This window comes from Sardina pilchardus, chromosome 4, assembly GCF_963854185.1.
Source record: "Sardina pilchardus chromosome 4, fSarPil1.1, whole genome shotgun sequence".
NCBI classification, from domain to species: Eukaryota; Metazoa; Chordata; class Actinopteri; order Clupeiformes; family Clupeidae; genus Sardina; species Sardina pilchardus.
This window is the reverse complement of record NC_084997.1, coordinates 11,264,636-11,289,620: the sequence shown is the minus strand read 5'-3', so window position 1 is coordinate 11,289,620 and position 24,985 is coordinate 11,264,636. Positions and strand designations below refer to the sequence as shown.

General features: G+C 41.9%; 1 protein-coding gene across 1 annotated transcript; it reads left to right on the top strand.

Annotated features, from left to right (window-relative positions):
* The first annotated feature begins 2,396 nt into the window (after positions 1 to 2,396).
* On the top strand, positions 2,397 to 22,794 carry tfpia (tissue factor pathway inhibitor a). The gene is made up of 9 exons (XM_062534166.1): positions 2,397 to 2,555; positions 11,081 to 11,281; positions 14,816 to 14,986; positions 16,698 to 16,769; positions 16,922 to 16,984; positions 17,619 to 17,681; positions 18,836 to 18,907; positions 20,015 to 20,194; positions 22,461 to 22,794. Exons 1-9 carry the CDS (start codon positions 2,474 to 2,476, stop codon positions 22,526 to 22,528), a joined length of 972 nt encoding a protein of 323 aa, XP_062390150.1. The 5' UTR covers positions 2,397 to 2,473; the 3' UTR covers positions 22,529 to 22,794.
* The last annotated feature ends 2,191 nt before the right edge of the window (positions 22,795 to 24,985 follow it).

The window sequence follows — 24,985 nt, the reverse complement described above, 5'->3', positions numbered from 1 at the left end:
CAAAGAATCCCAGCAGCCAAGAATTCCTTCAGGGTTTTTTCCCTCCCCCTACATACACCTAATACCCAAATCCATATTAATCAGGTTACTTTACCTCTTCGTATTATTTAATTTCAGCCTTGAGAAAAATGATGTTTATACTTCCATAGCTAAAGGTGACCCTGTTTCAGGTGAATCTTATAGTTAAAAATTCTGGTGTGTGTTCAAGGTCAACAAGTTCTTTCATTTGTACTGTCCCTCACAGTGACTGGGTTGAATTGCTGTAGCTTACTTTGTTGAAAGTGGGGGATATAGGAAACCTGGTCCTGATACCCCGTTCATTTATCTTCCTGTACAGAGCCACTTGTGTGTCTGATTGCTACACTCCCCTGAGCTGGTCGTCACTATAGAGTTGAAAGGGGCACCCCGAACCACTTGTAGAGAGGATTTCACACTGGCCACTTCCAATTACCCATGGCTGCGGCAAATTGGTCGGGTTATTGACGATGAATTCCCGCTACAGACAGTGCACTGATTTGGGGCACGGCGCGTGGCGTGCATATGCTGCCCAGTTCCTTTCCAACAGGATTTACTGTAATGATGTGTCTGGCAATTCACACATTTAAGCTATTGATTACTGGCACCATCTCTAGAATACAGCATGGCATTAACAAACGCTAAAGTCACTGTGAGCATTTTGAGATGGTGTGCTAAAATGTGTCCGCTGTGCACTTGACCTTGTAGCAACTTGCTTTGGAAATGACCACTGAAAAGCTTGCTTTTTGATACTTCTTTCTCACATAATGAAGAGGGTTTTGAAATGTTTAGAAATGCCAGGACAGGCTGGATCCTGGCATCGTTCCCAGTTGTATATAAGCAAAAGTTTCTATTTTGGCTTTAAAGCAAATACTTTTAGTAAATAGAATGAACAAAATCAAAGAATACCCACAGAGAATTCTTAAAACCCTTTAAAAGATCCCTATCTATGTGTTTATGGTTTTTTATATTTTTGGTCTTTTTTTCCTCAGTAAAGGCAATGCGCAGGGGAAATATCTGATTTATTGATGCATTTTGTCAGATCTCTCAGAGGCTTAGAAGAGGCAACTGAATGTGCCCTTGGTCACTGAAGGTGCTACTCGAGGAATTCCAGAGGTAATCACAGTTACAAATGCATGATGGAATGTGATTCACCCATCTGTTCCTAAGCAACATCAACCAATAGTGTGCCTCGCGGTGAAGGAATGCATGACCCCTATCATATCATCTTGCTCAACCATAAGCACCCAGCTGAAGGAAACTAATTCAGCCTCCTGAAAGGAACCCATTTATTTTATTTATTATATCAGGTGAACCCTTGAACCCCATGTCATATTACCAGAATGATTTCTCTCTGCTACTTCCGAATATGTCTGGGTGTAAGGTGTTTGTACTGTAACACCAAGATGATAGAAAGTCACTGGTGGGGGCATTATCTCATTTAAGACATGTTTTGACTACATTGGATTAATTAAGCCATACCTGAATCTGCACATCTTCTTTCAACTTTGTTTTAAGTCATTCTTTGTTTTAAGTCAACCTGCAGTCACTCAGTGCCATCCAAACTGCTATCTATTTTTATCACTGTCATAAAAAAAAAAATAATAATGTTAATATTTGCAAAAACACAATTAAATAGGTTAGCTCAAGTTATTTGGTTGAAGAGACTCGTTTCGCTTTAGCACCAATCTCCATGTAATTATTGTAACAAGCTCTTGAAGTTCACACAGACACAAGGCTCAGGGGGCACCAAAGACCAAAGCTAATAGGCACTTAAAGACTCATCAGGGCCAATGAGTCATAGCATAGCAACTCTGTTTGAGATGAGGCTCGTTGTCCCTTTCATTGCTACCCATGTGGTTTCACCACTAGACAGACACATCACAAGCCATGACGGATGTGTGGATGAGTTGTTTTGGGGTAACACAGTCAGACAGACAGACGGACCGGCAGGCAGATTGACACAGGCTATAGTTATGAATAAACAATATAAGGATCTTGCATTATTTTACCGTCAGCCAAGGAATGGCATAAGATGTGCTAGGACAGCTCAACAAAGAGCATTTAAATCAGTATGATGAACAGTGGCAGATTCATCAAAATAAAGATATGAAATGTGTCATGCATGGCTCTACTGCTACACAACCTCATTATCTGAGAAGGGCATTACGACCCAACAAGACTGTGGTCTAATAGACAAAATAGATCAGTTAATATACAATGTCACAGAATAGCACATTAAATTACCGTGCTTTCTAATTAACCGTATTGTGTGTGTTTGCTTTTGCTGGCAGTTTGTCAACTCATCACGGTAGTGAGCGTCAATACTCTGCTTATCACCCGGAAATGCGTGCGGACGTCTTGCATAGTACATGAATTGTGAAGCCACACTTCAAAGTTCATAAAGCAGATCGTCTGTCAGTCACCACATAGCGGGCTCCAGCAAGTTGCTTTTTAAATGGCCATCACCACTAACCTCGTATTTTCCTGCGTTGTGTTGTCTGCATTTGTCTCTGAACATTACGCATTGGACTTCAACGGTAAGTTTTTTTCAGTGTAATATGAAAAGAAATAGAAGCAATGTTATTTAAACAACTTTATATTTGACGTATTGGTGGCTGTCCAATAACTGATGATAAACTGTTGTTTCTTTTTCCAAGTTAACTTAACTAACTGAAAATGTAAACGTAGTTAGAGAAACAAGGAACCGGCTTTATAGGCTATTTGTTTATAAGGTGAATAGCATAAGCTTTACTGTTCTGTCTGTGCAGTGGTTATTTAGTGTTAACTACTAATGGTGCTGTCAAAAGTCAATATCACGAAATGTGAAACAGCTAGAGCTTTTCAAAAAGCGGGTGGTTTTCATGAACAGGCTGTTGCAGTTAAGTCAGTAATAGGCTATCCAAAGTCTGAGATCTGAATGACATTTTTTTGTGGTGTCTGTATCACTGTGATCTCAATGTTACGAAATTGTCTATAAATATAGCCTCTAGTGGTAAGATAATAGTTAACCATACACTCGTGTAATGTTAGTAACATATGCAGAGATAACTAAGAATTAATTTGCCAATATGCTGCGGGTGCCTAATGAGTTGTAAATTGCGTATGACTTGGCCTACATTTGGAACACTCCTTGGTAGTTTTAGTAAAATAGCCTGCTGTAATAAGCGTTGTGTAGCGTGTAGCGTGGGTGTTGCCAATTGCATTACATTTTAGTTTTTTTTGTTGATGTTGTTTCACTGTGGAACTAATCCTTCATAATGTCAAGCATCCTGTCCAGCTGTGGTCTCTTTCTCTGTGGAGATGTCTTTAGTCTCACCATGTACAATAGTTTGTTGTGTGTATGTTGGTGAGCTTGTGATGAGGGAATAGTTTGGTGTGTGTGTGTGTGTGTGTGTGTGTGTGTGTGTGTTTATGTTTAATGTAGATTACAATATATTTTTAATGGAGATCAAACAAAATCAGACAACCTATGAACTTCGACAAACTTTTCAAGGTCATTTTGTTCCTCTTACATGGGTTCAAAAGACCTCTTTGCTGTTCTTTTGACATAGACATGGTCCATGCATTAACAAGTGTGTCCACCTTTGTGAAAATAAAATGTTCCGGTCTGATTGAGCTTACTTGTAAAACCACAAGTTTGCTTTATTGTGAAGTAAATTGGGATTAGGAATTCTTTTTTATTGTGCTCTTTGCTGTGCTCCAGTGACTTTCCTTGGGGGGAAAAATTGCCTCACACTTTAATTTGTGGCAAGAATTAAGTGCTCACTCAGAGTATTTGATGTGGTCTTTTGCACCCAGCTTTGATAGGCCTACACAAGCCAAAGGATTTGTTTGGCAGGAGACAATAAGCTTTATGTTTGAAAATAATTATAGCACTAAAACTACTGAACGCCTCTTCAAAGTGACAAGGCTAATAGTATTCAAAGTAACACTGCTGTTGCATGTTGATGAGGATTTGTAATTGTTCGTAGTTGCAACAGTGTTTCTATTTGCTTGCTTAGTTTTTCAAGGCGTTCTGTGATAACACTTTCCAAATAGTTGTACAGTGGTTTTCGCTGTAAACTGTTCTCTCCTTATGCTAATATGCCATCTTTAAAGGAAGCCCTGAAAGTGCAGAATCAAGCATTTTTGTTATTTTCATAAATCTTTTAATAAATGGTTTAAAAATAGACTCAAGTTAGAACTGGCACATTGACTATTAATGAAGAGGAACAGAGCCTGTTCACGTGGTAACCTAATGAAATCAGTTGACTGAGCACAAGTGTTATATCACACCTCAACATGACATATTGAACAGACTGTATTTACCTCAAGTTAAAGAAAATGATAATCACCTTACTTTTTGTTCAAATTTTGTACAGTATTTCCTCATCAGTTCTCATTTTCACATTGCATATGACACATGCTATGTGTTTGCATTATGCACACATACAGAACTACAAATATCATGGGACAGTAGTGGATTAACAGCAGTGGTGTTTGTGTTACCGAAGCACATAGTGATACTGGCTGTATGATACAGAAAATATTAATCTTTTGGCATGGAGTGTCTTTTCACTGACAATGAAACCACCTCCGTTGCTCAACCGACTTGAATTTGGCACTCGTGCAACAATGAGGTCATGGTACTGTTCCCAGCCTTGCCTGGACGGTAATAAAATATCCACCAGCAGGATAGTTTTTGGATAAAAGCATCTGGTTAATGACAAGGCTTCATTACATTGCCAGAAGAGGCAGTTATATACTACACATGCATAATCCCACCATCTGAGTAGATGTAGATGGGTTTTGATTCACTACCTGAAGCAACTCTTACCACTTGTACTGTTGTACCACACTCTGTTACTGTCTGTTCATGAGTGGAACATCATTTCACAAGTTCTGGGAAGACAAATAAAAGCACGGCAACAGAGAGTAGGCTTGGGTGGTTTTACTGGATGTTTTAAGCATGGAAAAGCCCATTCATAATCAGCTGCCAGTCTGTGGTGAGTGTGTGTGTGTGTGTGTGTGTGTGTGTGTGTGTGTGTGTGTGTGTGTGTCTGTGTGTGTGTGTGTGTGTGTGTGTGTGTGTGTGTGTGTGTGTGTGTGTGTGTCTGATGCATTAGTTATCCCCAGGAGTGTGAGTCATTAGAGGAAGGCTTGGCCATGCTGATATCAGTGTGTTTTTCCAAAGGCCTTAAATTTGGGGGGCACAGGATGCCTGTCTGTCTTTACTGTGAGTTCTCCGAATTAGCTCACTGTGACTCAAACTGCTTGGCTATGATATCAGACGCCATCAGACCTCTAGCGTGGCACATAGGTTGAGTGGGTGAGTCAGGGGGAACTAAGCTGACATAATTGAACTGATGTGGAAGAGCGCTCTATTTGGCATTCCAGTACATTAAATGTGCCCTAGAAAACAGCTTGTACCAGCCCTATGCAACCTCTCTTTTAAAGACGTGTGTGGTTTTGTCTTAGTAGTGGTGGGGATTTTTTTCCCCGCTATCTCTTTTACCATTTTCAGTCGAGACTCTGCTTACATTTGAATAAATCACTCAATCACTGGCCACTCCTGTGTTACCTGACCAACATACTGTAGGCATACACTTGTATGGCCTCGCCCAAGTTACAGAGAATCCCAGCACGGCACAGTGTACAATAACTGTTAAGTCATCAGGGGTTGATAACCTTTCGTGACAAACGTTATACAGTCACCAGTGAACTTGTTTAGTGACAAATGCACTGCAATCACCAGAGGGGAGTGTATGTGGATGAGCTATGCTCTAATTCAACATAGACTTGGTACTTTTTTGAGTACTCAAAAGGAACGTTAAGTGAACGTTAGAGTTATTCATCACAGAGTGACCTTAGTCACTGGCGTGACTCACTGGAGAGTGAGATATGAATGGAGAGATAGATGGGCTTGGTCAGTACAATCACAGCAAGCTCTTGCTTAACTGGTTATAAAAAGAACTATTTGAGTGTATAAGTAAGGCAAACATAGTTAAAGCAATGTGCCATTCAAATTTCACTCGTTAAAAAGTAATTACAACCTACGCACTGAACATGACCATAAAAGGTTCTGTAAACACTTATATTCGTTAACATGACAAGATGAGACTAGGCTCTCTTTTCGTGCTCATGAAGAAACCTTTAATCCATTTTCGTGTCCAAGTTTGTTTTTCACTATAATATTTATTGTTTAAGCTGTCAAAATGAATTCAGCACACTGTTGGCCACCATCATATCTTCTATTATAGATGTGCTGCTCTCATGTACATTCATGTGTTTAGCAAATGGTTTTATCTCAAGTGATTCATAGCACAGATATGGATTTTCATTAGATAGTGGATTCTCTGGGCATCAAACCCCATGATCTTCCTGCTGTTCGCACGCACCTTGCTCTACCATCAAGGAACCACAGGAACATAGCACTTGTTCCAGGACTGATGTCATTGTGTTTAAACTGCCACAGTGGTGCAGTTTATACGATAGCTTGCAGTCTCCCTTCCCAGTGTTTCACTTGTTTGTGGCGTGTTGTTTGCCTTTATGGGTGAGGACACCTGGTAGGATAAAAAGAGAGGGCTAACGCATGAGACCTGTTAGTGTCTAATTGCGTCGTCAGATGTGGTGAAACAACGCAGTACATATGGCAATTAGTTAGCATCACTAGAGATTCTGTGTGGTCCTGGCTTTTCAAATGTGTTTATTATGTTTATGTATTTTACAGACACCTCTATCCAACACATCAATAGGGGAAATACAGATCTGAATGAAAGAATAAGATTCAATATTGGCTGACTGCTGCTGATACAGATACAGTTTTGTAGGCAAGATTAAGTGTATAAACTAGTATTCCTATTGTGTACATCTATGGTGATCCCATTCCCCATTGTGATTTCTGCATTGTGCAGTTGATTTGATGGCCTCCTGTTGGCTTTGTATAGCTGACAGTTAAAATGTAGCACTAGCAGTCTGTACTGACAGAGACGCAGCATGTGACCTTTATGATGTTCATGGAGTTGGAATGAAGGCAGAACAGAAGTGTGTATTGATCTGCGATTTAATCAAGAGCATCTTGGGTCTGTTATATGAACTTGTCATCTCAGGTGCTGGAGTGGAGAGGCTTTCTATTTATACAGCATTGATTCCGCAATAACACGGGGTGGCCTTTTAACCAATATGTAGCAATGTAAATACATGGATGCATGGGTAAATATTGGTTCCTGTCTCCGCACGTCCTTGGAATATTCCTCTTGATTTGATTAATGATACATGAATCGATTTCACTTTAAAAAGGTGCACTGTGTTCCTTTTTATTGTTTTGCACAGTGCTTCAGTGACTTGGGAAAATAACCTTTTTTGTCATTTTGTCTCCAGAAGAAATAAGTAGGCTAAAAGGGCTTTTTAAAAGGCTTTGCGGTCTAAAGCCTTCTTTACCAGTTACTGCTGATGAAAGCCTGTGTTAAGGCTGTGAAGAGTGTAAAAAGGGGGACAGAAAACTCTCATCATGATCCTTCCACAAGTTACACTGGAGCAGTGAAATGATCCCAAATCTCTGAGGAAAAGCTTTGGGTAATTGGCGATAAATGAGCAAATTCCAAACCAGTCCAAACATACAGCCAGTAAAGCCTGGCAGCATTCCATAATTTCCTCGAGTTTCTCTATGGGATTGAGTCTTTAACAAGCAATTGTTTTAAATTAGGTTAATTTTTTGTTCATCAGGAGGGGCTGAGCCTACAAGTAAATCGGGTCCCTAAAGTCTCAGAAAGGATGAAATGGATGAAGTACTGTTACTCAAGACAGACAGTCTTCTGCCTTCTTGGTCACAATGCAGTAAATACAGACTATCATCTATTGATTTAATATCTATCATTAAAATCATGTATTTATTGATCCATCATATTGAGATCTGAGATAGTCATTGACTGGCTAGTGGCTACATCTCAGGTAACAGTGGAAATGACCCTTCTTGTGTGATTAAGCTGCCTGGATTTGTTTCCCATCTTCAGTGTGATTGATCCTGCAGTGCTTCACACCAAAGCTCATAAGGCTTCACTGATGTTTAATCATTCCCAGCCATATGCGGCTACATAATGAACACCACCTTTTCAGCTAGAGAGCAAACGGAGTTCTTGTGATGGTAAAGTTTATTGATTGGGCAGTGATGGATTATCTGCTTCATTGAAGCCTGGACAGTAGATCTGGAATAATGGCCAGACCAGAGGTACTGTGTGCTTGAGATTTTCACTCTTCCCATGTTTGCTGAAGACCCGGAGGGGTTCGAGATCTTCTCTCGCTTGCCTTGGAGTTGTTGTTATTGTCAAACACCGGGAGCTAACAAGTTCGGTCCCATCAGGGATTTGAGGTAGAACAGATATAGTCAGCCTCTGGCAGAACGGGGTTTGCTGTGTGTGTGTGTGTCTGTGTGTGTGTGTGTGCGTGCGCGTGTGTGTGGATGGGGGTTTTTACCGACATGTCGTCCATGTGGGAAACTCTGAAAGGCCACAGATAAATCCTCCTTTCAAGATCACAGGAGCCAAACGAAGTGTGGGTGCCAGGGCAACGGCCGAGCTGAAGTGAGGGCTGAGCGTGTGCTGGTGAGAGAGGACATGTCTCAAACTGTCTGATCAGACGGAGAGATCTGTGGGAATGGGAAAAGCACACAAGCCATGGCCTAAATCATGAAATTCATTCTGCCTGAGTGCTAGTCTGTGTGAACAATACGGCAGAGCCCTCAGAATATGAATTCTTAAATGAGAGTAAACACAATATGGCCAGAGGAACTGCCCAAAATCAACAGTCCAGTTTAATTGTCCACAGTTGCAGCACATCGCTGGAGTCAGTTGTCAGTTCATGTCAGTACTGTTGATCAAGTTTTATATTCTCAAGCACTGATTTAGAATTGCCAGTGTGCACTCTTATCTAGTATGCAGAGTGACCCAAAACTCCAGTATGACTCAGTTAAACAGTCAAAGACCATGGATGTGATTCAAGCTATTGTTCTGTAATCATTCCTTTTGAAAAGGGCCCTGACTAATATCGGGCTAGGTATTCTGTAACTTATTTGTTCATCTTTCTCAATCAAGATGATGAGCCTTGGGCAGTATTTGCAGATACCTGCATGCAGGGTGTTATCATAGAAGGAAGTAGGTCTCAGGTTTCCTTGTGGTTGAAATGATTATACTGCAGTTTGTTTCTATTTTTTTTACTTTTCTTTGGAGTGGTCACGCAATTGCACGCTCCCGGGGAGAGCCTAAAATCAGCAGAGCCCAGCCTTGATATTTATTGAAACATGCCAGGGCTTATACTGAAAGAGGGACAGCGGGCTCTCTTTCTCTGCATCGACAATAAGTCTGGCGAAACACCAGTGTTGTGTAATTTAGACCATTATCCACATGCAGGTGCGTGGGGAGTGAACTCCGGTGAAACAGGAGAGAAAAAGAAAATAAAAAGAAACTCTAGTAGTCAAAGTGCGTGCACTGGGAAAAAGAGTTGGTACTTTATGAATAGACTGAATATGTTTCTGGATTTTGGTGATATAATGGAGGATTTCTTTTAATAAGGCTGCATTTCAAGCATCTTGGAGCACTGCTTATGAGTTAGGATTGCTTTTTTTTGTCTCAACAGTGTGTCTCAGTCACTTGTGTCCTCAAAATAGAGGTGAAAGAAAAGGGGAAAAAACAACTTCATGAAAAAGCTGAATGTGCCAGAGACGGCAATTCGCCCCTTCTCTGTCATAACATGAGGGGTATCAGGTGGGAGAGGAGACAGAATTGGAGTTAGTGGTACTTTTCAGTCATCATTTCCGTGCCAAAGAGAGTTAAAAGGTTCGATAGCTTGCACATAGAGAAGTGTTTTTCCTAATCCCACTGAAAACATCCAATGTTCCAATAGCCTGTAAGGTATCTTGCAACGAGGATAAGACATGTGACCCCCTCCCCTTCACTTCCTTTTTACATTGTGATATAAGACACATTCAACATGTTGTCGGGTCGGTCTGATTCGGGGCTAAATCTGCTTGGCATTAGATTCAAGGCTGCTGGAAAGCTCCACTGCCCCTTGGAAGCCTCTCCAACGGGAACAAAAGGCAGCCCATGTCATTGTTGTCATTATATTGCGCAGGAGTTTGTTTTGGGAGGCCATGCGGCGGACCTACATGTTGACATACTCTGAGGGCCCTCGCGGCCCCCGAGAGAGACGCATGAATAGCTTTTTCTGTCAATGTAATTTCCCTCTGGGTGGCGGAATCTCGCGCTGCTTATCTTCCCAGGCGGAGGAATGTAAATAAAAATATCAAGGCCCGCAGCTCCGACAACATTTAATCACGAGCAAAAGCAAACCCTGTTAAGGCGACCCCGAGTTTGCTTCTTAGAATTAGAACGCGGTCCACGGTCACACATGTCGGAAGAGGCCATATCCACATGGAAACCGGCGGAACAAAATGTCAAGCTGGTATTCTCATTAGGGCTCGAGAGGCTGGGAGAACCGAGATAGCGAAGCATGCCCGCCTCCTGACCCAACGTGGTTGCGCCACACGGCAAGGTGCGGAGCGGCGCAGCGGGAGCGCCGTGGCACGATACGGGCTCGATGCGCACAACGACGCTGAAGGTTAAAATGAACGACTTGCCCATGGATAGCTGTCACTCAACGGCAAGGCTGCGTGCCAGACTACTCTCTCTCCCACAGCCACAGATCAAGCGCCTCACAGTGTGTGCGCTGGATCTACCATATTGACTCAGCATGAATGGTCCGCTTTGCCTACTACACACCTCAGTGATGGGAGACGTTCTATGCCTCCATAGCCATTTTCTTTTCGTGTGAACTAGAGCGTACCAAAACATTTTGATTGAACACACATATGTTCATCGATCAAAATGTTTTGAAAGAGCTGTGTATATATAAACATGTTTCAGCAGAGTGATTCATTTCACAAGCCTTGATGGACAAGAAAACAAGAGAAAGTAGTGAGGGTTCACTGAAGTCACTCAAACCGTTTTTCCTTAGAAAAAATCATTTCAGACACACACACACACACACACCTGAACTGAAACCATGTATCTGTTTTTCTTCCTTGATGCAGATGATAGGCAACCGAGCATGCATATATTCCACCACTCCTGTGCCTTGAAGAGGGATGAGGGGCCCTGCAAGGCCATCATTGAGCGATACTACTTCAACATCGACACAGGCTTCTGTGAGAGCTTTGACTATGGTGGATGTCATGGCAATGACAACAATTTTAGGACCCTTGAAGACTGTGAAAATATGTGCATAGTGAACGGTAAGAAGGTTTTCTTTGCTTTTCATAGCACATGCTTCTGTGAAATATTGCACACACACACATAGATACATATATATGTATATATATATATATATATATATATATATATATATATAGTATATATTATATAGTATACTTGCACATCTGTAGAACGTGTATACTGTATATGCCATAACTGTCTAAGCACTGATACAGTAAGCATAACAAGTACCTTTCCACAATCATTCGAAACTGAATGCTCTCAAACCAAACAACCCACCCTAACAATAAACTGGCAGATAATAAGGGAGTTTCCTGAGTTCAAATAATAAAGAAACAAAGCGCTCTGATTCATAAGCCATGAACTAGTGGTTAAGAAGTGTGGATACAAAGTTCAACAGAAAAAAAACGAAACAAAACAAAATGCTCTCACTCATGAGCAATGCTCTGGCAGATAAAAAGGAGTGGATCCAAAGTTCAAATAAATAATAAAAAAAGGCTGATTCATCAGTCAAGCCACAAAATAACAGCATTTTATCACAACGTTTCAATGCAGGTCCAGAGCAGATGTAATGAGTAAGTGCTTCACTTGAATGAGGGGTTGGACATGCGTCAGGTTGGACATAATTGCAGGTGTTTTTGGCCGTCAAGCACAGAAAAAAAGCAGAGCGATTATTTTGTGAACTGACTCCACAGATCTCAGGCAGGTTATGTACCTGGACAGCACGTGGGCTAGAAAAGCTGTGCTTTATTTGTGACCCAGAAACTGAATCTTGCATGCAAAGTGCAGTTCTGGGACAAAATTTAATTTTGTCCCTACATTACTGTAATTCACCAATGAGGACAAAGCTTTCATAAGCCCCTTCATGACAATCCCCCCCCGGGCATTTCTGTGTGTTTCTTTGTGAAAAAAGCCTTCTCCCCCCTCACAGTCGTGAGGCCACGGTAGTGTGTTGCGTAGTTGGTGTTGTGAGTCATATCTCATTACCCCATCCGGTGTGGGTCACTATGATCCGACCGGATCCTCTCTGAGAGGACCCTTCATGGTAATCACTGAGGAACAGATGTCATGTGATTGAGAGGGCAGCCTGCCCACGGACTCTGCTCTGCCTAATGCTTTAGCACAGTTTGGTGGAAAAAACAAAGAAGCGAATGTACAAACGTGCAGAGACAAGAGACGTACAGAAGTGCACAGTTACTCAGGCACACACGTAATCTCTCTCTCACACACAAACACACACACACACACACACAGATACAGAAAAAATAGAAGTTCTCTCTCTCTCTCTCTCTCTCTCTCACACACACACACACACACACACACACACACACACAGCTTTTGCCCCAACAATATACCCCTTTGTGAAATGACAGAAATACTTGGGAAGGTCAAAGGAAGTGTCCCTGTTGAGAGGCAGCACTCAGATTGCATTGTTGGGAAGAGGGGATTTTCCCCTGGCCTCCTCCTACATACAACTGGGGCCATTTCACTTCTAATTCCTCTATTTGGCAAGATGTTAAAGATTTTTTTATTTGCATCAGCAGTGGAAGAACTGAGAGGATTTTGACCTGGTTCAATTGATCCAAGTCTTCATTTCCATGAGCAGAGTCAGATATGCCTTGTCGGGAACAGGAAAGGTCAAATTGGATGAACCTCTGTCCAAGTGGATAACATTGTAGGAGTACAAGTTTTTTGTAATTGAAGAGATTTTATGAATTCAGATGTTGAGTGGGTTTTGCATTTCGACCGGGTAGAGGTTTAGGGTGCCTGTGAGTTGCTGGGTCTGTTTTGTAGATTGCCACCAGCGCAGTCTGGCGTTATTTGTCTCCCCCTAGTGTGTCTCTCTCCCCTAACATGGTGTGTGTGTGTGTGTGTGTGTGTGTGTGTGTGTGTGTGTGTGTGTGTGTGTGTGTGTGTGTGTGTGTGTGTGTGTGTGTGTGTGTGTGTGTGTGTGTGTGTGTATGTGTGTGTGTGCATGTGTATGTCTTCTTACCTGAAGGCTCTCCTTGGAGACTGACCCAGTTCTTTTCCTCATATTTTCAAAATCCATTTTGCTGAAATATTGAACTCCTAATAGCCAGCCTGAAAATGGCCCTGTCCTTGAGAGACAGAAGGAAATATGCACAAGAGTCGTCACAGTGATGTATTAGGCCAGGTCAACAGGAAACCACTATCAAAATACAACCCCCTAACTCACCTGACACTAGAAAAAGTCCTTAGTTGTAAAGAAGACACTTTTCTGAATTTTTCATTGAGAGAAAAAATGCTCTAATCACTCAGTAGTGGTAGTGGTAGTGTCATTTATTTTTGGTTGAAGAGCTATATTTGTGAATTTGAGTGTGTATGTTTGCATGATCTTTGACCAGCATTTTTAATTAAAAAAAAACACACTGAGATGAAAATACAGAGATCAAAGCTGTCTTTGCTATGCTTTTGTTGCTGCCATTACAAAAAAAATGTTGGTGGCCAGACGTGTTGTTCCTTTAAATGTAAATGAAGTGGCTTAGTATGCAAGTATGCAAGATCGCAGAGCACTTGAGTTCACTTCAAGTTCACTATGTTACATTTCACAGCATATTCTGAGAGTGCTGCCAAACACAGTCAAGCACACTTATGGGACACTAGTGACTGCCATGATTAGTCCATGGAGGGGACGTCCCTCAAATTGCACCCCCTATAAATCTCATGTCAGTTAGTGCACCAGCTCTGGATTATGCCCCATTTCAGATGGGATTAGAAGTGTCACCTAAGATGATTGATGGCCACTTAACTGGAATATTTTAATTAGCAACGGCCATAAATAAATTCTGCATCATGGAGTAAAAAGGTGGCAGGATATTAAGTGATTTTTATCTATGAAGCTCTGGAACCGAGCCAGTCACTTTATCAGAGGGATATGTCCTATAGATTGGGCGGAAAAATCAATCACTTCAACCTGAGGGTGGCACGCAGCCAAGGTAATTGTTCTGGGGCCGTCAGTGTCGCCTCTTATTGCAGACCTTTGCAATAAACACAAATGAGTAGCCGAGTAGTTAAGGGGGTTTGTATGCACAATGTCATACTCTGATGCAGTTCATATTCAGTCTGATCTCTTCTATAGTGATGTAAATATCACTTGTCAGCTCATTAATAAAATCAAGTGGTAGGAATTTATATTTGCACACAACTACATCACAACTGATTTGTTACTTTACTTTGATGGTCATTATGCTAATAACGATAATAGATTCTCTATCATTCGCTAATAAGCAGCCTAGTACAGGTGTGCTTTAAGCCCACTCATAAATAGGTTTATTGTGCTACTAATTAAATTCTATATCAGTGTTCTTCAACATGCTTGAACTTAAACTTAAACATAAACTTGATAGTGTGTTTCACTTGTGTTTGATCTTTGTTTGATTTGTTGTTTAATCGATGCCTTTTAGATGCCATAGTCATAACCTCAAATCTCAGGGGGTCCAGACTCTCTTGAATAGGAAACTCAAGCCAGTGTTATTTGACCTCACTGCACTTCAGCTCACTGGAGGGTAACCGTGTCTCATGTTCTGTTGTAGAGGAGAAGAGCCCCTGCTACCTCACGGACGAACCGGGGCCTTGCCGAGGCCTGGTCCCCCGCTACTTCTACGAGCGCCAAAGCCAGAAGTGCAAGCGCTTCTTCTACGGGGGCTGCTTCGGGAATGCCAACAACTTCAGGACCATGAAAGAGTGCGAGGCGAAATGTCAGCGTATGTACGTCACGGCATTGTGCCTGCTCAGCCAGCAGAAACAGCAGGTCTCATCATTCACATTCTGCGGCACATAGCTGGTCTCTAGCCCCTGGTTGCCCCTCCGAGCACACTATTGAAATCTGTGTAAATGCCGCGGGAAAGGATTTCTGAGCAGGTCCATGCTTCTGAAAGGCCTTTATCCTCTGAAGTGGGCCTTTTAGCTGGCGGGTGTGGAGCCTGTGTGCGAGGGACAATGCTAGTGGGAGGACCGTGTAACTTTAAATTGAAGCGCATATATTTCTTTCTTTTTTTTTTTTCTTTTTTTTTTTTTTAAGAAATCGATGTTAACTGCTGGTTATAACAGGCTAAATGTACACTCCCATATCACCCACTGTTGTCAGAGGTATATTGTACAGCTGATGTTTTTCAGGAACATCATTTGTATTGTGTGTAAAATGGTCATTTGTTATGCTGGATAGTGGATACTGGTCTTGAGTTGAGTGAAAACATCTAGCCCGTTTAGTAAGATTGTGTACAAGTGTTGCACAAATATGACAGGAGGTTACACACGAAAAGTTTCTTATGTAACAAATAATGCATCACAGAGGCTTTGACCTCCTTCAGAGCAATTTTGCTGTCACAGACATTGAACTAGGTCTACATGGCAGACATGATTAGCACACACATTTAGAGTATTTTAAAAGAAGCAGTATGGTGGCCCTGGCCCACAGTGGTACAGTACTTTTCTTCCTTTCCATTGGGGAGACATAACCATAACACTGCAAGCCTTTACAATTCAATTGAGTTTTAAAGCGCCATGAAGTCTGAATATGAATCAAAACACTTTGCAGAGCGCAATTTGAGCTGGGTCCTCTAAGTCTAAAGCAAGCAGTAAGGAGACAGGGGGTAGGAAAAACCTCTTTGTATGAAGAAACCTCTAGCACAAACCTGGCTCATACTGTAAGGGGGGCCCGTTTGCTTGAGGTTGGTTAGCACACATCAGGATTAGCATATCAGCTGAAATGCAACTTAAGTTAGACATGATAAACAACAAACTCACTGTGGAAATGGTTTCCTAGGAGGAGTAGAATTGGGAAAATACAAATAGACATAAAAATAGACATTTACACAATGCTTTGTTATGGAAAGAGTCTTTGGCCAGCATGTTAACACGTCCATACTGGGCACTTTGGACACACCATTCTCTTTGATGTCCTCATTACTTAGCTATTTTCCCTCATTCTCCACCCAGTACATGTTGGCTACTCATCATCCATGAAAGATCATACAAATCTTTAGCACAGAATGTAGCCAGCAGCAGGCTATTACAGCCTCCCACCAGTGTGAGCGATAGCCAACGCAGCTATCTCATATCCCTCTGAAATTCAGCCCACGTAGCTCGAGGGAATATAGGTACTTTTTTAGCAGATACCCCAATGACAGGCAGTCTTGGCCCAGCATGAGAGAACAGGGGTGAAAAAAAAAATCATATTTGTAAATCTGCCTCACCAGTATCACATTGCATCAGAATGGCAGCAGCCAGCATAATAGCCCCAAGCTATCTTCAAGCGATGCCAAGCCACTGTCACCCTCTGCTTCCTGAACCACTCAGACTACGGGCTGTTAGCACGGTGGCTAATCGTCTCCAGGGTGTTGCCGCTCTAACGGTCCTCACCTCAGTTAACATGCCCTGAAACTAATGGCCTTTCTTTCCTCGTTCTCTTCGCAGAAAGAGTCATTCAGACTGACATAGATGCTCCAAAGCCCACCAAACACAGCCAGGAGATTCCCATACCAGCGGGTAAGATGATGTGTCTTGTATTACTGTGCTCAACACCCTTGGAGGGGGGGAAATACATTCTCATAATAACCAATATAAAGTTACTACTTGAATTTGATTCTGGCATGGGTGAAGTTCATTTCATTTCAAGTTGGCAATAAACTCTCTTTTAGATGTTGTCACACAGCCTCCTTTGGAAGAGGTGCACACAAAGGCACCCAAATTGGAAGCTGTGGGTGAGTCCCAATCTGGATCATACCTGTTCAAGCCTGTCTTAGACAATTATTGTGCCTATTTTTTAAACCGACACTGACTGACAGTGTATTTGTCTGTTCATTGAGCTCACTGAATGATACTGTAAGCAGGGCATATCCCTGCATGCAGGCAAAAGCTGCCCACTGTGGGTTTGGCAGTTTTTTAGAGCTCTTGGTGATGAAGGAAATGGGAGGCGAAGTTGACGAATGATCCAGAGGCACATATCGGAATCTCAGTGATTCATTGCGCTGCAAGAATTCAGTGTGAGCAGCATAAAAGCTCTGATGTCTATTCTCGAAAGCCTTTGTGGGACAGATCTTTTTTTTTCACAGTAGGCCTACCTGTTCAGTCTGAAACACTAATTATCAGGGTTTACTGTATCTGCATAGCCTAATGCCTAACCTTAAGTCCAACTGTTACTCTAAAAACAATATATCAGAGCACGTAATAACTTTGTTATTACTTTAAGTGTTACAATGCACATTGTAGTTTACTTACACTGTAATATGCGTTTCTATAACATGTAGTCATGTTTCTTAATGTAAGCATTGTACATTGAGTCTCTGATGGAGGACGTGTTACAGTCAGAGCTCTGATTTCTGATTTCTCACACAGATGTTGTTACAGAAGCTCCTGTGGCTGATGCCCATAATGAGTCTCACAAGCTGGAACCTGTAGGTAGGTCTCACCCTCTCCCTCCTGCAGCATTAACCTTGTTGAGACAAGGCCTTGGGTTGCATATTCCCAGCCTCACAATGAGAGAGTCACAGTGTGACTTTTCCAAACGATGCTTTTTCAGAATGTGTTTCGTTCAGTGGTCACTGAGTTATGAGAGATACACTGAGTTGCCCTGAGTCCCCACATAAAATGTCCCTGCTCATTTCATACAGGGGTGTCGCCTGGTTTCAATGAGTTATGAGTTTCAACAGAGCAAGCACCTGCACACTAGGTGGTGTGGGTTCACTGTGATCTACTGTGAGCTTGCCAGTTTTTAGAGCCGAAGGAAATGGGTTGTGAAGGTGACAAATGATACAGAGGCACGTATTAGAATCTCGACAAATCATTGCTCTGCAGGATTGCAAGGCAGAGGGGAAAGAACAGCAGAGCGTTGTGCTTGTGCTGATGTGTGCTTTGTGCTAGCCGTTGTGCTAACATGTAGGCCGTGTGGAGTTTCCTGAAGCCTTACGTCATTGTTAAGTTATTACCTAAACTGTGTCTTAACGTTTTGAGGTGTTTTTAGAAGTGTTTCTGAAGTAGGCCTATACATTCTGTAGGAGAAACTTTTTTTAAGTTGATCTGGACCATTCTCAGTTACAAATATCTAAATGGCTGAATATGTGCATAGAATAGAATCTTATGTCACATGATGCGAGATATATTCAGTATGGAGAGACACATTTTAGTATGAAAAGACACATTCCAGTGTGAAAAAATCCAGCATGAAAAACTCTAGTTACTGTAACTCTAACTTGCAGACATTACTTTTGAGATTGTATTTCTTGTTGATACCTTCACTCAGAAAACAATTTTCATTACCCATAACATCAAGTACATTGTGAAATACAGTAATAACACTAATTTCTGTAATTAATAATACACCTAGTCCTTAAAGTCACAGTCTATGACTATGCTGTTACTCTTTGTCATGCAATATACAGTATGACAAAGCATCCTAATACCTGATCCTGCACTTAAGAGTAGAATACACTGTAAGAAGTGGCAGGTCATCTGAAGTGCTTGCATGTGCCCTAATGAAAGCTGAATGCCTTCGACAGTGCTGCTGAGTAGTAGGGGTCTGTGTGCCGACTCTAATCACCTGTAATCTTTATCAGATGTGGTCACCGCGGCCCCAGCGCTCCCAGTGGAGGACATGCTCGTCCTGCGGCAGATCCAGGAGGCAGCAGGTACTGCAAGGATACTGTAGGCAGGTGTATTTGTGTGCCACAATTCATACACAAGGCGACTCAATCTGCTCCCAAAAATAGAGAATACCAGATAGTAATAAATAAAAGCATAGGGCACAAATAAATATTTAAAAGGGAAAAAAAACGTGAAAAGAAATGGAAAGATATTGAAGTTACCAGACATGAAATACAGCATACAAGGCCTTGAAGTACATACGAAAGTCATAGAATACTGAGCGCAAGGAGAATGAAAAATAGAAAAGTACTGTAAGTCTCCCTCCTCTCAGCCTGTAGTTGTCTCACACCTGTAGAGGTTTAGCTGTCATCGGATATTCTCACTGTACTTCATTATTCAGCGACAGCCCCTCTTCTGGGTTTTTCTGTCCCAATCTAATGAGGTGAGACAGAGTGCTCGCTCAGCTTGCCAAATGGCCCGTGCATTTGGAGGTCAAGAGGTCGCAGTGCCACCATCATTTCTCCTTTCCCCCACACTCATTTGACAGTGATGCACAGCCCTGAGAGTGACTGTCAGCAGCAGGCATATCAGGCTTAACTGCTGCAGAGATTGTATCGCCTCAGCAGAGTCAGTGTTTGTGTGTGTGTGTGTGTGTGTGTGTGTGTGTGTGTGTGTGTGTGTGTGTGTGTGTGTGTGTGTGTGTGTGTGTGTGTGTGTGTGTGTGTGTGTGTGTCTATGTTTGTCTATGTATGTGTGTGTGTGTGTGTGTGTGTGTGTCTGTGCGTGTGTCTGTGTGTGTATCTGTGTGTGTGTGTGTGTGTGTGTGTGTGTGTGTGTGTGTGTGTGTGTGTGTGAGAGAGAGAGAGATAGAGAGAGCCAGAGAGAAGGGGAGAGAGAGAGAAACAGCTTGGCAGAGAGAAAGAGAATGAAACAGTATTATGTAAATTATATATACTGTTTCTGACAGTATTACATTGCTAGTGATCTTGTAACCTCATAATTGGCTCGTATGAGGCCAGAGGACCTCCTCAGACATTCTTGTATTCATGAAACAGAGCTGCCATCTTGTGGACAGTACTGCACAGTTGTTGTTGCTGCTGCTGCTGCTGTTGCTGGTGTTGACCTTGATGTTGCTCTCTGTGGGCTTCCAGAGCTCAACATCCCCCATTTCTGCCTGATGTCCATTGACCGGGGCACCTGCGATGGCATGGAGAAAAGGTACACCTACAACCCTAAGAAGAAGAGGTGCCAGCTGTTCCGTTACAGCGGCTGCGGAGGGAACAAGAACAACTTTGTACACAAACGTCACTGCATGAAGATGTGCATGAAAGGTAATGGAGAGGACATTTGATAGCCTCAGGGCAGCTATAACAACCTTATCAATGACAAAGCAGAGAGTTATGGCAACTGATTATGAGGAAATGTCAGGCCCTAATTTCATTGATGGGCAATGGCCAGAGTTGGGCAGTAAGCAGGGTCTTGCGTATAAACTTGGGTCTTGTGTATAAGCTATTGTGTTGCATAAGGAAACATTGTGCTACGCTGACCCACTCATGGACAGCAGCACTTAGGACCTTGTGTTGTTGACTTGACCGAATGGACTTGCTGAGTATTTGAACTAGTTATTATAGTACATTTTTACACTTTACTCATCAATGAAATTCGGGCCCACTTTCTTAAGTTCTTGGATTTTGTGCTTTTTTGGATGTGGCTGTACAGACATAGCATACTAGGCTGGATGATCCCTGCCTGACCCGCCGGCGAATTTGGATTTCGCCCGGCAGCTCAGGCTGGAAACCTGCAAATCTATTTCCTCTTTTCCCTGCCAGAACCTTTGGCTCCTCCAATCGCAAACTAGCTTATCCAAAAGACGCACCCGGATCGTTGGACGGAGCGTACGGAGTCATGATTTGAATGATGCCAATTGGGCTCGACAGTCCCGCCTCTCGTGCAGTAGAAATAAAGTGCAGACTCCCCATTCTAATGTTCAATCTTAATAGATTGAGCTTAGTATGGTGATAGGCAAACTAATAACATACATTATTAAACCTAAAAAAATCTCACAATTTTGCACAATCACAGTCAACCAGATTTATTTTAATTTCTTTATTAATTTTATGCTGTTATAACTATATGTGACAAGAACATCTTGGATCTTGAATCAAAATGTAAAGTTTTTCTATGAAGGTGTAACTCAAATGGTGTTTCATTTAGAATTTCCATTACTGCTCACAAATTCATTTTATGTTAATCAATAATTGAATTTAATGCAAAAGCCTCTAAATCTGTCTGACCACTTTTCTTTTAAATGAGCATTTTTTTTATCAAGCTCCTATTCATGGGTTTAATCAGGTCCTTTTCCACAGGTGTTTAAAATCAGCACCTAGATTATAAATGCAGACTGCATGGTGCTTGATTACAGTAATGCACCTATGGAAAGGGACCTGATGAAACCCATGAATAGGGTTTACCTGCAAATCAATATTTTAGGCCAGGAAGAGAGTAGTATTTAGCGGGGTTTGAAGTAAAATTATTTGATTAATGTATACTATGTACTGTATGGAAAGCATCCACTTACCATTGTTGTCTCATTTTTGATGGAGGTGCAGTTTAGAGGCTTTTGCATCTGAACTCTGAAATTATAATAATATATATGATATTAAATGCATTGATTCATATTAAGAGGATGTGCTTGTCAAGACTACCGTAATTTCCTGACTATTAGCCGCAGCTTATACATTGATTTTGCAAAATTTCTTCAGCTACAGTATGAGGTTAATACAGGGGGGCAGTTAATATGGTGTTAACACTGTCCTGCGGCTTATACACAACGCGGCTTATATGCGGGAAATTGCTGTATTATTGTGTGTAGAAATATCTTTTATCAGTATATCAGTGGCATCATCCAAGACCATCTCAACCAATTCAGCCACAGGAGGGCATCTAGATTGAATTCAAATGGATTTCAACGCCAAAATAAAAAAAACAGCTTGTAACAGTTTACTTGTATGACTTTATCATAACAATATTAGTAGACATATAGATAGTATACACTTGGTTGTGTCAGTATTAGGTCTTTTCAAAAAGCACACAGTCAGAACTTAAAGGCACTCCATATTTACTAGGACTCTGAGGAAGATGCATGAAGCATCGAAACGTTAGTCCCTTTGTGCACCTTAATCCAGTTTATAGTTCATCTGTGCTGCTCCGAGTCTTTACTTCTAGTATACCTACACGGCCCCTTCTCTCGTCTGATGCACCACATGTAATGCTGCAGAAGCGCGGTGGATCTACTGTACTCTTTTGTGAAACTCCATATTTACTGTTAGTGTCTGTTATTTACAACAGCTGGCATTTATCTTTTGATGCACTGGGCAAAAAATGATCAGTGATTTCAGCCCTTTCTGAAGAATAGGTGGACAACAGGAAAAAAGAATGAAATGCAACAAAAAGGGAAATGCACAACCAGTGGAGCAGTGAGTTGAATTTGGCGGCGTTCTGGCTCCGTCTGTCATTTTGGGCTTCTTTTGCTGCTCTCACCATCCATCTATTTGAAAGCTCGTAATAACTCTTGCTTTGTCCCTTTTATCTTCTTAGGCCACAGTAATTTGAGGGTCATTCGGATCAAGAAGAAGAACTCTCATATCTTACATCCTGCTGACTGAGCCTGTGGACCGGCCCTACTGTATATGATACAAGACAGCACTACCTTTTAATCCAGAGAAGCTATTTATATCAGTATATTTGGGGTCTTCTGTAGTCACTTCCGACGAAGTCTCCTAATCTTACATCATAGCCTCACATAAATTTGTATAAACAACTTATTTTTCTATTCTTTGTATTTCAATTGTTATGTGTATTCCTCTACTTATTATGCACTAAATTGTCTGTATTTGAATATGTTTTTAATTAAAGTTTTTTTTTCTGAAAATTCTGCCAAAATACTCTTTACAATCTCTCCGTCTGCCTCTCTGTATAGTCCATATTGGGTGTGTTTTTGCTTTAGTAAATGAACACGAAAACACAACAAGAACAGATTACATTTATACAGCACTGTATCCAGGTATCTACAGTATTCAAGGGTCTCATCACATCAGATGTATTAATCAAGCACCATGCAGTCTGCATTCATAATTTAGGTGCTTGATTTTATACACCTGTGGAAAGGCTGGGACCTGATGAAATCCATGAAGAGCGTGCTTTACAACGAAGAGGTGAACCTCACTTCAGCCACCACAAATGGTCAGCTAGCTATCACCTGGAGCACCTGCAGCACCGGTCTGGAGCCAGGAGGCTTGCCCCACACCAGCTCGAGGTGGACAATGGGGGATATACAGTGAAGTTTACTCATTATATAAGCTACCTACGTAGTATGTACAATTGGTTGTAAGTGAAATTTCAATAGGAAACTGAAGAATGTGAGCGGTTCAGCCTGCGCAAAAATAGTCCAAATAGACGCAGGAATGGATGCACTGGGACAATGCAATAGAGTGCCATGTTTACTCTGGGATGTGGAGTTCAACAGGGAAGAAGCTCTTCCTGAGCCTGCTGATGCAGGTTTGGAGGTACCTTTAGCACCTGCCAGATGAGAGGAGGGTTGGGGTGCGATATGTCCTGTCACCACCCACCAGGGGGCAGTTAACGTACCACACGGTTCAGTTGGTGAGAACACCCTGAATGGTACAGCAGTAAAAGTCAATGGGGGGTGCTGTGGCGCAGCAGACTACAACGTCCATACCATGGACGGGTCCTAGTGCCCATGGGGACCCAGGCTCGAGTCTGACCTGCGGTCGTGTCCCGGTCCCACCCTGTCTCTCACTCTCTCTCCCACTCGCCTTCCTGTCTGTCTTCACTGTCCTGTCCAAAATAAAGGCAAAAAACGCCCCCCAAAAATGTCCAGCAGAAAGTAGAGCGGCGCTGACATGCCCTCTTGGTGAGGGTGGAGGAGTTGAGGGACTGAGTGAGATCACCAGTGATGTGGACACAGAGGAATTTGAAGCTTGATAAACTCCTCACTACATCTCTGTTAATGTGGATGTGGATGTATACTGTAGGTGTACCTCGTTCGACTGAAGTCCACAGATGATCTCCTTCGTCCTCTTGTTACTGAGGGCCAAGTTGTTGTTAATACACCACCCAGCCACTTGCTGAACCGATCATCCCCCCCCGGAGGCCGTCTCGTCTTCTCCTCTGATCAGGACTACAAGGTGTCATCTGCAGACTTGAATATGGTGTTGGAGCCACAGACAGGGGCACAGTGGTAGGTGAATTAATATGGAGTAGAGAAGAGGGCTCAGCATGCAGTCTTGTCCAGTTTCATTTGACAGTGTTCTGGATGAGTGGTGGGGAAGCAAGAAAGCCCCACAAATATGTGTAGGCCTACTACTGGTTTTGGCTCCAGTCTTTTGAGCTACAGTATTGAGTGCTATGGGATGTGTTGTTTTTGCAGTGTCACTGTAAACCTGGACAAGTTAGATGAACCCAAAATATTTGAGGGAAATAATTACCTTTGTTTTAACATTTGTTTACTCAAACAATTAAAATGTTAAACAAATCACAATATTTGATTTTAGTACCAGTAACTCAAGTAAAGCAATTAAGTCAAGTAAGCAATTAAGCCAGTAAGATCATAAGGTCATCAGATAGATAGATAGATAGATAGATAGATAGATAAATAGATACTTTATTGATCCCCAAGGGGAAATTCAAGAAGCAGCAAGGAAGACAGACGTACAACACAGTTGGGTGATAAAGCTTAAAACTTTGAGACATCTACATTAATGCTACGTGACAAATGAACCTGTTTCCCATTGAGAGCACAGGGAAATTATGTAAAGAGTCTATTAGGACTGTAAAGTTTTTTTAGAACAGACTTCTCTGCAGTCCGCACCGGTTACCCTGATCATACTCCAAGCATTTGCCAACATTTACATGTAACTGTATCTTTTGGAGAAATAAATATATGGTCATGATAATATCTAATGGGTGCGTAATTCTATACATACTATCTTTCTACCTATGGAAATCTCATCAGTAAGCTAGAGCAACAATCTGCCTATATGCAGTTATTGAATAATACCACGAATGCAACGCAAGATGGCAGTGTTGTATCGTTTGGTCAC

Bases quoted from the DNA above. Each gene is read 5' to 3' on its own strand.
- tfpia (XM_062534166.1), top strand. From the start codon at position 2,474: ATGGCCATCACCACTAACCTCGTATTTTCCTGCGTTGTGTTGTCTGCA. The intron at 14,987-16,697 runs GTATGTACGTCA...TTCTCTTCGCAG, and splicing joins GTGCGAGGCGAAATGTCAGC to AAAGAGTCATTCAGACTGAC. The intron at 17,682-18,835 runs GTAGGTCTCACC...AATCTTTATCAG, and splicing joins TCACAAGCTGGAACCTGTAG to ATGTGGTCACCGCGGCCCCA.